Source organism: Colletotrichum tamarilloi (genome assembly GCF_030869305.1).
Source record: "Colletotrichum tamarilloi strain Tom-12 chromosome Unknown Scaffold_140.1, whole genome shotgun sequence".
Taxonomy (NCBI): Eukaryota; Fungi; Ascomycota; class Sordariomycetes; order Glomerellales; family Glomerellaceae; genus Colletotrichum; species Colletotrichum tamarilloi.
The window spans coordinates 24666-37525 of NW_026849523.1; the positions used below are offsets into that span (position 1 = coordinate 24666).

The window sequence follows — 12860 nt, forward strand, 5'->3', positions numbered from 1 at the left end:
AATACGAGCTCGTCGAAAGTAAGTTGACACATGGCAGGAAGAGGACTCGCCGACAAAGGTTTGCTGACATTTCTGCTGTAGAATCGATAGCTCGGTGCTTCCACTATTGTACTTGGGCCTGCTTGTTTTCCAACTTGACCGCATGAATCTTGCAAGTGCGCTCACCGGCGGATTTGCGAATGACATCGGGGTAAATCAGGACACAATTAATTTGGGAAATCAGTTGATGTTCCTGGGAATCGTCATCTTAGAAATTCCCTCCAATATGCTCTTGCAAAAGGTAAGTGTGGTCTAGGTACTGATACATATGATTCTTATGTTCCTTCAGAGACCACGGTGCTGACAGATTGAAAATCAGATTGGGCCGCGCAAGTACATCTCTAGCCAAGTAATTCTATTCGGTTTCGTCGCAACTATGCAAGTATTTCTAGTCGACCGCAAGGGTTTCTTGGCTTCGCGTATGATGCTTGGTCTTGCGGAGGCGGGCTACATTCCAGGAGCCTGCTACACCCTTTCAACTTGGTACACGAAGAAAGAACTAGCCAAACGCATCGCAATCTTGTCAGTGCCATTGGAGTGAGCAAATGTTATCTATTCTGACCCTCTAAAGCTTCTTCGGAATGTTTAGCGGAAACGCTTTGAGCCCTATACTGGCATCTGGCATCCTCAAGCTCGAAGGCGAACGTGGGCTGCGTGGCTGGCAGTGGCTTTTCCTAGGTAGGTTCCTCAGCGATACTTCTATCTATGGTTCAAGCTTACTGATCAAGACTAGTTGAGGGCGTGTTTACTATCTTTGTTGGGCTTTCGCTACTGTTCCTTCTGCCCGGTTCCCCAGACACCCCCGATCCGCTGTTGAGCCCAGGTCTCATCCGATTCAAAGGCTCAGAGAAGAGTATCATACAAAGGCGCCTAGAGGTAGATGACAAAGAGAAGCGTGGCGGCGCTCAAGGGATACGAATTCCTCCAAAGCTCGTATGGAAGACTATTCTGCACTGGAAACGCTGGCCACATTTTCTGAGCAGCTTTGCCGTCTTCTCCACCTGGAGCCCTCTTACCACTTACACGCCTACCATCATTATGTGAGTGTTGGACAAAATGATTCAGGATTGCTCAAAAGCTTTCGTTTTTCTTTTTCTTTTGTACCATGACTTACACGTTGGATCAGGAATCTCGGCTTCAACCGCATCCAGGCCAATGCTCTTGCTGCAGTGGGCGCGTCACTCGCTTTGGTCGTCGTCTTCGTTTTTGCCTATATCAGTGACAAGACCAATAAGCGTGGATTCTCAGTAATAGGAGCTCAGTTTTGTTATCTGATTGTCTTGGTCGTTGCGCGCACGGCACACCCTCATGTGGGCAAGTGGTCACGCTGGGGGCTTTGGACGGCTGTGAACAGCTTCGCGGTTGGGTATCACCCTGTCAACAACTCATGGGTGCAACTCAACTGTAGAGAACCAGGCGAAAGAAGTATTAGTATTGCGTAGGTTGCCATTTTGCTTAGACCTAGCTCCCAACTCAGGCACGCTAATATTGAATAGGATGTGGGTGATGCTCTCCATCAGTGGGTTGATGGTCGGAACGCAGTATTATCGAGGGAATGATGCCCCATTGTGAGTACTTCAAGCTCCCAGCACTGCGGCAGTACAAGGCTGTTCAGTGATCATCGCTGATCTATCATAGTTACCAAACGGGTCTGAGAACACAGATTATCATGGTATCAGTGGGAATGGCATTCGCAGTTCTCCAGGTTGTACTCTACGCTGTTCACAACAAAAGGGTGGCTGAAGGAAAGCACAAGCCGCGGGATGGTGAAGCCCCGCGGGTCTATGTGACATGAACAGGCTGGAAAGCAATTTATAGCGAAACAGACTCAAATACGCCTTCGAATTCCTTTGATATGCGCTTGTGAGCTTGTCCGACGGGCCTCCCGAGGATGTGGAACCCCGATTCTTTGCCCCGATCTCGGGGGAAGTCGACGATCACCGGGTGCGGGGAAATACCATGCAGCAAGGGGTGGCAAGAGTAGACCGGCCTATCAACAAGGTAGTCCTCTCTTTTTGTTTACCACATTGGGTAAAAGGTCATGACCTACCTTACTTTGACTTTCATCTACGTCAGCCCCATGAGCGGCAGTGGGGACCTTTTATGACTTTCACGACCTGAGCCGGGACAGGTCTTTGCAGATGCTGTTTTGGTTTCTCATTCGATTTACTCAATGGGGAAGAAAGTTGACAATGCTCGGCAAGGAGAGCATATTGCCAAGTTTCAACACAAATTAGCTATATCGTTTCGAGTGAGCGCACATGATTTGTCTAGACATTTGGACCCGGGACGTGAGCAGAAGATATATAAGTATGCAGCTTTGTGCAAGATGCATTTCAGAGCTGTGCATCATCTGGAACGAGTCCAAGCCCCTCACGACCCAACATCCTAACCATCTGGCACTAAACCAATCTGTTCTGAAACCTGAGTTGCTACCTACACACATACTATGTTTGACGTCGTCATTGTTGGAGCAGGTCTCAGCGGCCTTCAGGCTGCCTATTCCGCCCAACAAGCCGGGCTTTCAGTCGCAGTCGTCGAAGCTCGAGATCGTGTGGGCGGCAAAACGTGGAGCGTGCCGCTGGCCTCTGGACGAGGCGTCGCTGATCTGGGTGCTGCCTGGATAAACGAGAATACGCAAAGTCGTATGGCGGAATATGTCAAGAAATTCAAACTACCGACAGTATCGCAGAGACTCAAAGGTACTGCCGTCATGCAGCTGGCCGACAGCAGTAGGGTCGAGTTTCCGTTCGGCATTATACCCGAGGTAAGTAAAATCTCTCCAACTTCGTTAGTGTATTTGTGTATACCATATTTCAGAGCTCACTCTCGTCTGTTCAGTTTTCTGTTGAGGAAAAGGAGAACCTCGAGAAGATTCGCGACCATATCCAAGCCGTCTCTTTGAAGCGCGAAGCTCCTAGGAGAGAGGACGACGGGGTATCTCTTGACCAATATGTGCGAAGTCTTGGTGCTCTTCCAAAGACGGTGGAGATGATCAACCTATGGGCTAGAGTGATGCATGGAGTTGATTCCAGCCAAGAGTCAGCAGCTTTCTTCATTGACTATTGCCGACGCAATGGGGGCCTATTCTCGATTCGTGCTGATGATCAGACGGGTGGCAACTATCAGCGCTTTCACGGCGGTAAGCTCCACTCTCCGCAGGCTTTTTTTTACTTTGCTCACTTCAAATCCTCTTCATCAGGCACGCAACAGATCGCAAATGGCATTGCCAACTTGATCGGAGAAAGCAACATCCATCTTTCGGCCCCTGTCGCTGCAATTGAGAATCATCAAACCCACGTTGTTGTCATCACGTCTAGAAACCAGCGTTTCTTAGGAAGAAAGGCCATCATCTCTGTGCCAAGCGCTATGCTTCGCGATCTCAACATCTCACCATTATTGCCTCAAAGGGTCCGGGAGGTCACCGACTCGTCAAAGCTTGGACACTACAACAAAGCGATCTTGTACTATGACAGACCTTGGTGGAGAGATCTTGGATTCAATGGTTTCTTCATGAGCTACAAGGGACCTGTCTGTGTAGCACGCGACACCAGTGTCGACGAGACCCAGAGCTTTGCTCTCACCTGTTTCGTCAACGGCAAATTTGGGGAAGATTGGTCAAAGCTGTACCCCCACGAGCGTCGTCAACTTGTTATAAAGCAGGTAGCCGAGGTTTTCAACGTCGACGTTGACTCGGAAGCGTTTCGTCCTATCGAAGTCTTTGATCAGATATGGAAGCACGAGCAGTTCAGCCAGGGAGCGCTTGCACCCATCACTGAGATTGGCCACTTCACAGAGTACGCTGATGTGTACGGAAAACCGGTTGGCAATCTTCATTTCGTTGGCACAGAGTACTCGACCGAGTGGAAGGGTTACATGGAAGGGGCGCTATGTTCAGGGGAGCAAGGAGCCAAGGAGGTTCTTGAGGCCCTCCAACGTGCGCCTCGGGCAAGTCTTTGACTCAGAAAACTTCAAACAGAAAGACCATGGTTACGAAAACTGCATTTGATAGTGTAGAGAACCGAATATATCCAAATTCAAGGGTTTCACATCGACACGTCTTGCATTGCCTACCTTATCTTACAGGATAATGGATAAACTTAATCAGTAAAACCCATAAACCCATTTCTAAGGAATTAAAGCCTCAGCGGTCGTTTATGGGCCTTGAGCTAAATGGTGATACGATGTGTGATCATGCAAAGTCTACTCCGCAGTAGGCGCACAATGCCACGTCGTGGACCCACCAAAAGGACCTTTTGTACTGTGGTCTCACCATAATTTTCGCGCCTGGGCAGTCAGTTGCGAAGTTGCGGCACAGCATGTGTAATTTAGGCTGCGACATGCTTCAAATCGGACACCGAGATATTTTCGGCATCCGACCAACGAGACCAAACCACCATGACCAACAGCCTTGGCGTGGGCAGAGGGGCCAAGACCTTAGCCCCTGTTGAGTTCATCACTAAATGGCGGCAATGGTTCCTCTATGCCTAGCCCTTCTGCAACTGGACAACACGAGCCCCTCTCAAAGCGTCCAAAACTCCCCCGTTCAGTTCGTTGGGGGTATATGAATGAGAGCTCCCCAACTCTAGGTCAGGTTTATGACGCCAGCAAACTTTGATGCGCAAGGTCAACTTGGAATCTCATTCGGTCTTTCGCGAACTCCCTCTTTCGAGGAACATTTTAAAACATGGAGTCCAAAGATTCGACAGCCGACTCCCCCAGCATTCCAAATCAATCCAACGACCCAACACCTTTTGTGTTTGACCAAACTGAATTCAACAAGTCGCTTGGCTTTGTCCAGGAAGTGCGGGTAGGTCAGGCCCCTTTTAATCGATGACAACCTATACACTAACTTGTGTTACTTTTCAGAACCGGTTCGAGGCTAGCCAGCCAGAGAAATATTCCACTTTCCTTGAAATTTTACAGGAGATAAACGTTCCGCCCGGGGATTCGATAGAAGAGTGGGAAGCTGCTCGGGCAGAGAAGCAGGCAGCGGCACGCAGCAAGCTGGAGGTTCTATTTAACGGCCACGCCGACTTGCTGGAAAAGTTTGATGCATTTCTCCCAGCCACAAGCACATGAACTGAAAATTGTGCTCCACACAACTTGGACATAGGGAGTGAGAACCTTGAGCATTTTGTGAAACAATAGACTTGATGGCTTATGTCTGCGAGTGTGGAGGTGTCAGGACTGCGAACACATGACTTTGGTTGTGGCTCACAACCACAATGCTAGTATGAGCTTTGTCCTGTATTTATTCAAGGTAAATCTAAGTACAAAGTGAGGAGTTTCTTGTAGTCAGGCGTTCCCAAACCGGTGACCGGGTCCCAGCCTGGTCCCGCGTGGAATCCTTCAACACCACAGCCATAGTTCGAGCCCTCCACAATATCTGTCATGACTGTTGCATGAGAATAGAGAACCGGATTGACAAAGCCTACGGGTCTCTTCCCGACATGTAGGCGCGCATCGTTGATCTTCGTGAGAATAGAAGCAAAAACTGGCGCTGATGCGGAGGTCCCAAAGACAGTCATCAATTGGCCGTTGATGGCGGCAACGAAATTAGCCGCGTTGGATGATACATCGGGGACCCCACGTCCCAGTGGATTGAACTTCCCCGTCAAGTTCTGCAAGCGCTCATTGATATCTGGGCGTTGCAAGTAATGATCAATTGCGTCCTTCTGATATTCTGGTGCGTCAAAGAGATTGCTAAACCCGCCCCCAGAAGAGCTGATATGTGTGGCACTGGAATGACGAAAGACGACCTCGGAATCGTAGACAGAGCCATTTGCGCGAATTTGCGTACCACCGACAGAGGTAACGTATGGGCACGAAGCTGGCACTACGGGGTTGAAATTGCCATATGTCGACAGCGGGCCCAATGCTTGGCCAGTAGAAGGGTCAAGACAAGAACATCCTGTTCCCGCCGGACCGCAGTCTGCCGAAGCCGATATGACGCTGACACCCTGCAAACCGAGCTTAAGAAACTCGAGACACTGCCTTCGGAGATATGCCTTCGGAAAAGAGACTTCATTCCAGGCATAGGAAATGGACACAACGTTAGCTGGACGGACTGTGCCGCAGTCGTGGGCCTTTTGATATCCATCATCCGAAGGAGAGGGGTATACACCATCAATAGAGGAGTTCCATGCGTCGCAATATGAACCGTCAAACGCCGCGATGAGCCCGTTCAGCGTCCCGGTCTGCCACTTCTCACCAACTTGGTAGTTGATGACTGGCTGAGGGTATGTCAAGGCCATACTGTATTCAAAATCGAGGTCGGCCTCGGCATTTACGTATGTTCCTTGAAGCTCGTCCTGCCAGTAACCACCGTTTATGGATTTCATGATGGGCCTGAAGCCAACAGACTTTGGTGAAAAGCTCCGAAGAATAAGTCCAGATCTTTGGGAAGCCAAGAGGCCCAAGAGACTTGAAAGATTCCGAAAGAGTTATTCGGGTGGATGGCGCTTGTACTGGGAATATTGTAAAGTTCCCGCAAACAATCAGGTGTGATGTACCGGTGACAGTTGTCGAGAGTGAATGTAGTGTTGGATCTTTTGTGAAGAGATCGAGGACTGAAGTCGCCGCGAGCTCCCACCAGGCGGTCATCTGAATGATCAGGCTGATTCCATCTTTGCCTAATCCTCGTTCCCATGCCCAGATGCACAGTTGGCATTACAACGTCCACGTGGGGGCGAACCGAATCTGGAAGGCTGTACTCGTCACATGCCAAGTGCTCTTCGTTACTCTTGGGGTCCAGATAGACACCAAAGGTCGTTTTGAGTAGCTTCTCAGCCACTCTGAGTGTGGTATTCAGAAAAAGCCATCCCCCATCAGCGGATCGGCGAATGTGCTGTTCACCGATGCCGACCTCCCCGAGCCAAGTCTGAACTGTATGTATTCTCTCTCTTGTAGGAGAGAACCTAGCATCGACTTTGGCTCGAGTCCAATGCTGGGAGAATTCGGGAGAAGATGGGTCGGAGACTCGCAACAGCTCGTGCTCAGCTACATCAAGCCCATTTTGCTGGAGAGCAATTTGGAGAGGTATAATTGTTCCGGGGTTGGGTTTGGTTTCAACCTTTGACCAGCCCAACCCAAACTTTTCCTCTCGCTTCTCATGGACCGAATGAGCATCTTGAAGGTAGTCGGCCGCTGCCGGACCAAGGAAGACAGCTAAGAAGACCACTCTGAAAATGCATGACGGCTGATGTAGGTCACAGCTTTTGTTAAATCGAGTTTGAATCTGAAATTGAGGCTAGAAACGGATTCGGTGGCTGCAATCAAACCTGCAAGTCGTCTGACTTTCCTTAGACAAGGTGAAGTTTGTAACGGCACACTCCCCTTCAGCTTGTGGCAGTGGTACATGCATTAAATACTTTCGACCTAACTGCACTTATACCAAGCTTAGCTATTTGAGGATATGCTGAAGTAAGAGTGCCGACTTATGACCGCGGTCTGACTCTTGGACATAGCATCAATGCTATCACTGTATTAATGTTTAATATCACTTCACAATTTCCTTAGGTGGCAAAACATCGGTCAGTTCCTAGCACTCGCTCTGGGGCTCAGAAAGGGCACGCCAAGAATTTGTTGACCATGTAAGACGAGCCACCTGCGGCATGGCTGCAATCAAGTGAGCACTTACCCTAATGCAGGCATTATCGTGTGTTGTAAGGGATTAAAATTTTGGTTTGTAAGTTGTTGGAACTAATTCATGGCAGATACGAAGCGGCACAGTTAATGCTCATGACTCAAATGAGTTTTTCACCTGCGGGAGCGGCCGTCAAAAGAGCGGGGTATGAAGCTTGGCTTTGATACTAGGAAACCAACATAGACCAGATGCAAAATATGATGAAACCAATGTCTGGATGAGATCTATGCACCTGAACACAGTATCGAGCTCTAAGTGTACACGTAGTTCAACTTTCTTTGGTGAGGATGTATTATGTCACTAGCATATCCTAACTTGGGAATCCACGAATAAAAGTTTGCTCTTTCAGTTCACTGGACATGCTTCTAGTCCCACAATAGCCCCATCACTCCTCGTTCCACAAAATTAAAACTGCGCATTGTGCCCGACGCGAGGTTCATGAGATGTAACGAAGGTAAAACCCCTTGCTGTGTCCCAGGGTGGAGAATAAATATCTTCAACCGGGATTGTGATTGACTCTCCGATCGAAAATGAATAAACCTCTAGTGAGATGGGGGAGATACCTGTGATGAAAACATGTCTCGGGCAGCAACAGGAAATGGAAGTGTTCTTGTGACCGCGCAATTCCGGACGTACATGCATGCTGTGATGTATCTACAGTACTGATGTTTGCTAAGCGCTGCAGGTACCTAGGTAAAGTACGTATGATATGCCTGTAGTACCTTTCATCGAATCCGTTGAGGTCAATGTCCTTCCTCTTCTGATGCCTAGCGTTATTGGGACTTTATTGAGTTCTTTTCCCTGCATAGGATCAAAGAATGCGTGTGTGCACCCACCCTATCGTGATGTTCAATGCTTGGCAACACGAGCCTTTCTTCAGTAAGTACGGATACTTACCCCTGAATTGCTGCCTGGCAGATTAGCTCCAGGAGTTTTCCAAATTGCATTTGCCTGTAATCCTTGTTACCTGACGGACTTCTTACGCTGAGCCATATGCAGCCGAAAGGTTGAACGCTTTCCTAAATGGCTGATCGGAAGTTCCCAATGAGTTCATGTGACTTTGAAATGTCATGCTCTTTAAATACTACGTGTAAGCAACAATGGGCACCTTTCAAGCTCCGCTCAAGCATACTAATAGTTGAAATGAACCATATGTTGAGCTTTAATTTTCACCAGCAGCGCTTCTGGAGGCTGGGCATGTGAGGGCCAGAGTGTGCTTAGGAGCGCAGAAGCTGTGCCAATGTGGCATCGTAGGGTCGACGAGTAATGTCATTCGCCAAGAAGCCCACACAGACTGCGGCATCAAACCAACAACCTTCACCTCTTGTAGGAACATCGACTGATTATTGCTGTACTGTTCCGGTTGGTGTGTTGAATCACAATGCAGCTGGATCCATAGGGCCTTGCACGATACCATCCGTTTCGAGAGGCTCGTCTGGGCAGGGGACCTATCTCGGACATCGACGTGCATCATGCGAAAGTCCGAGAATTTGTCGAACGAGGTTCACAACGGACAGTAGCACTCAGCTGCCAGTTCGGACTGGTGTCATAGGTTCGAAAAGAGGACGAGGTTTCGTATAAAGGCTTTCGTTCAACCCAGGCTGTCAGTCATTCTTGACTCTCTTCCCATTGCAACAGTAACAACACAAATTTAAATCTCATCGAAAACTCGCACCTTCAACTTGACCGCTGTGCTTTTTGTTCTCTGGTATCTTCTACTACAGTTCATCATGCAGTTCTCTGTTGCCCTGATCTCCTCTCTCCTGGCTTTTGCCACTGCGGCTCCTGCCCCGGTCGAAGTTGCCGATGTCTCGATTGCTGAAAGGGTAAGTTGGCGTCTGTCTTATGCTTTTTACCGACCTGTGGTCTATCATGCCTTCTATGAGAACTTCGATGAAGATTGCTGACACTATCTTCTTTAGACCATCATGTTTGTACGTTTTATCCAAAGCCACACGATGGTGCCCATCTCCTACTTCCTGATATTGGTACACTAACGAGAAAGCACCTGTAGCCTGAGTGCTCAGCGGCCTGCATTTTGTTCTGCATGTCGCAGGCTAACCCTCTCTGCGCTGCCACCTGCATCGGCATCTGCGCCTCGACGGTCGAGCCTGGTACCCCGATCGAGGGCATTGACGCCGGCGAGGGTGCCTCCTTGGTTTTCCACGCCGACGGAAAGGATTTGTCCGGGTCTGTCTGGTAGTTCGGCATATGTCAAGTTTATCGCATGATGTTTCCCACATACAAATTATCTTGTTCAGAACTGTATTGGGAGGTACACACATGCTTCAGATAGCATTATTGCTGAACCAAGAATAGAAAAGTTATTGATAAGTTCTGTGATGATTCGGCTTTGTGGAAAACGGCCTTTGCTTTCTTTATGACAATTAGTGATATACACTTAGAGAATCTTACTTGACAATAACAGCGAGGGATGTCTCCACAGAATTTGGACGTGTCATATGATAGGTACGAGCCTTTTTTCTTCCTGGAGAAACTATCATGTATCTTTACTCGTAAAGGACGCATTCTTTTCTCAACCAACATATGGTCATTTCTTTGCGGGCAACACTGCATGTCGCCATCCCAAGTCCTCAAGCAGAAAAACCTCAGGCGCTGCATCAAATCTAGAGGTATGACTAATAGTTGATATTTTCAATTTGAAAACCCGCCCGCGGCTCCTTGAGCTTGAGGCTTTTCTACATGATGAAAACCCGAAGTCTCGGAATAAGTGCAGGCCAGTCTGACTGAAGAGTATCCTGCAACCGAATACCTCTCAGAAACTCCAAAGCCTTCGGGATGTTCAAGAAGTTGTTACGATTATACTGCCTTAGTAGAAACTGTTCAAAGAATAGGCGCTGCTCAAGGGTATGACACTCGAGCGCAGCGATGAACGTTGGCCAGACAAGTATGTGTTCCCCTAGTGCGCCTTCTGGGAAAGCCTGCAGGCTCCGTTGGAACGTCTCGATAGCATCGATACATGAGGGGAGTAAAGGGGCTTCGTTGTCGTTTGTCAACACTCGACAGAGGTACATGTTGAAGGCTTGCTGGCGGATATCGGCGATAAGGTCAAACGTTGGACAATGATCGGGATACAAATTGTAGTAGTAGTAGAGACAGTCGAAACTCTCCCGCGCATGGTACAAAATTGCGTTCTTTCCGGCATCTTGACTGACCAGAGGTGCAGCGTAGACTCGCATTCTAGCTTTTATGAGCAAGAGATCTAGCCAACAGAACATGAATACGAAGGCAATAACTTACTTGCGAATCTGCCTCAAAAGAAAGCTGCCCATCTCCCCTCCATCTGTGAGGGTGGCATCACCTCCAATAGCCGTTACGGCGGACTCCAGCATTTGGAAGACAATTGGAAAGTCTGGCATACCATTGACCATGACAGAAACCAGAAGCACAACAATGGCCAGAACGACGAGTTGTTTGGGCTCATCACTTCGATCAGCCAGGTCCTTGCGGTTAAGCAGCTGACTGATTGCTAAGGCATAGAGCCTGTCCGGATTGACTACGGGCTGTAGGATCGCCCTGCCCGAAAGATGGAATGCCGACACGGCAAGAACGGCGTCCATTACCATTGTGTTTGACCATGCTATTGGTAGGATCAAACGTCGCCAGCCGTTATTGATGTCATCCACTACAACCATCTCGGGGGCGATGGCTTCTGAAACTGAATCATATTAACAGCCAAAACTCAAAGAGGGTTGTAGAGAATGAAAGGTTGATGATAACGACAGTGAACCTTGAACTTACAATGGGTGAGTAGAAACTCTTTCCACGGCTCTAGCACGCTGAGGTTGACTGGCGATAGTGGCTCTGCAGAGACACCGTCGGCATTTGGCCGGGAAATTTGCGATATGATGCATAGGTCGTCGATGATAACCGAAGATAGTTCCTCTTTGTCATCGGCATGATCCTTACTGTTGGAGACATCGCATCTTAGATCTCTTTCCGAACCACCACCCTGACTAGGCCACTCGCCCCCATCACCGTAAGTACGAGCCGAGCTATTCCAGTACACGTCGTCCCAAGCTTGTGAGTCCCGAAACGGTTCAAGCACTTTTGACTTGTCTCTCGCGGGACCAGGCGCCGATGTCTGGGCAAGGGAATGCTTCAGCAACGCACTTCGACCACCAGAAGTGGACCTTTGTCGTGATGAGAAGCCATCCAAGAACTTGTACTTCAGAACGAAGCCGCTGCATGTGATCCCACGGTTTCTACACTTTGCGCAGCTCGGACGCGTGCCATCGCAGTCGATTCGACGTTGGGAGCATTCGTAGCACCCTATTATCCACAATGGAACTCATCAATTACTTTGCCCTTCCTTCAACGCTGGAGTCCGTCTCGAATGGGGATGCAGACATACCCTTGACTTTTGGAACATAATCTCGTTTCTTTCGAGCCATGAATGCTGTCAAGCATCAAGCCGCTCCCTTATCTCGGACATATCACTCTCGTGCTGCTAGGATCAGAAGCCTGTCCAGGCCGAAGTGCGGGGAGTTCGTCTCTCATTGTTGAGCCCCAAGGCCCCTCCGGACAAGGATCGGGGCACCTTGTCGCACTTTCCCCGCAGCGGTGTTGGCCGCGGTTCCTGCTCCGGAGATCGGCATGCTTTAAGCGGCCGAGTTGCAGTAGTGTTATTTTCCGCTTTCTGACGATGTCCGAAAGGAGTAATCAGAATGAGAGCACACATTCCCTATCAAAACCAGACCCGACCAATCAGATTTTATAGCAACGACCTCATCGTTATCTCTAGCTCTTGAGGAGCTGCTACCAATGTCTTCTGCATGATCTCGCTGCCAGTCATCTTGCCGTGCACTGAGACTGCTCGAACGTCGCTACCAAGACCGCTATCTTCTGACCGAGCGCTTCAGAGCATCTTGCGCGATTTAGATGTACTTATGGAGTGAAGGAAATAAGTCCCCATCATTTGCAAGCAAAGCAAAGGTCAACCCAGTAGAGCACGGACTTCTCATAAGCTTTCTAGTCTTCCAAGTTAAGCTTTCCTCGCGACGACTCCTGCCAGTTTCTGGCCTGCGCTCCCTCGTATCCAATCAATTAGCCTTTTTATTGCACGTCTAGATCATTTCTCTGCCCCTTCGCCGAGATGCCGCAAACTACACGACCGAGACCCGAGATTACACGGAATCCCATAACAGCGTAC

The 12860-nt window shown here is 49.0% G+C and overlaps 5 protein-coding genes across 5 annotated transcripts; 3 read left to right on the plus strand and 2 right to left on the minus strand.

Moving 5' to 3' along the window:
• Positions 1 to 265: 265 nt before the first annotated feature.
• Positions 266 to 3999, plus strand: CTAM01_14928 (amine oxidase B; the record flags this gene model as incomplete). Its single annotated transcript, XM_060530927.1, has 8 exons — positions 266 to 280; positions 359 to 561; positions 629 to 717; positions 836 to 1079; positions 1166 to 1443; positions 2517 to 2806; positions 2881 to 3181; positions 3242 to 3999. The coding sequence occupies 8 exons, from the start codon at positions 266 to 268 to the stop codon at positions 3997 to 3999; spliced, it is 2178 nt and encodes a 725-aa protein (XP_060374490.1).
• A 727-nt stretch (positions 4000 to 4726) lies between these two features.
• Positions 4727 to 5121, plus strand: CTAM01_14929 (uncharacterized protein; the record flags this gene model as incomplete). The annotated part of the gene is made up of 2 exons (XM_060530928.1): positions 4727 to 4849; positions 4909 to 5121. 2 exons carry the CDS (start codon positions 4727 to 4729, stop codon positions 5119 to 5121), a joined length of 336 nt encoding a protein of 111 aa, XP_060374491.1.
• A 176-nt stretch (positions 5122 to 5297) lies between these two features.
• On the minus strand, positions 5298 to 6383 carry CTAM01_14930 (aorsin precursor; the record flags this gene model as incomplete). The annotated part of the gene is made up of 1 exon (XM_060530929.1): positions 5298 to 6383. One exon carries the CDS (start codon positions 6381 to 6383, stop codon positions 5298 to 5300), a length of 1086 nt encoding a protein of 361 aa, XP_060374492.1.
• A 3034-nt stretch (positions 6384 to 9417) lies between these two features.
• CTAM01_14931 (uncharacterized protein) lies at positions 9418 to 9890 on the plus strand (the record flags this gene model as incomplete). Its single annotated transcript, XM_060530930.1, has 3 exons — positions 9418 to 9513; positions 9610 to 9621; positions 9702 to 9890. 3 exons carry the CDS (start codon positions 9418 to 9420, stop codon positions 9888 to 9890), a joined length of 297 nt encoding a protein of 98 aa, XP_060374493.1.
• Positions 9891 to 10386: 496 nt separating this feature from the next.
• CTAM01_14932 (uncharacterized protein) lies at positions 10387 to 12306 on the minus strand (the record flags this gene model as incomplete). The annotated part of the gene is made up of 4 exons (XM_060530931.1): positions 10387 to 10888; positions 10949 to 11366; positions 11450 to 11792; positions 12259 to 12306. 4 exons carry the CDS (start codon positions 12304 to 12306, stop codon positions 10387 to 10389), a joined length of 1311 nt encoding a protein of 436 aa, XP_060374494.1.
• Positions 12307 to 12860: the final 554 nt, after the last annotated feature.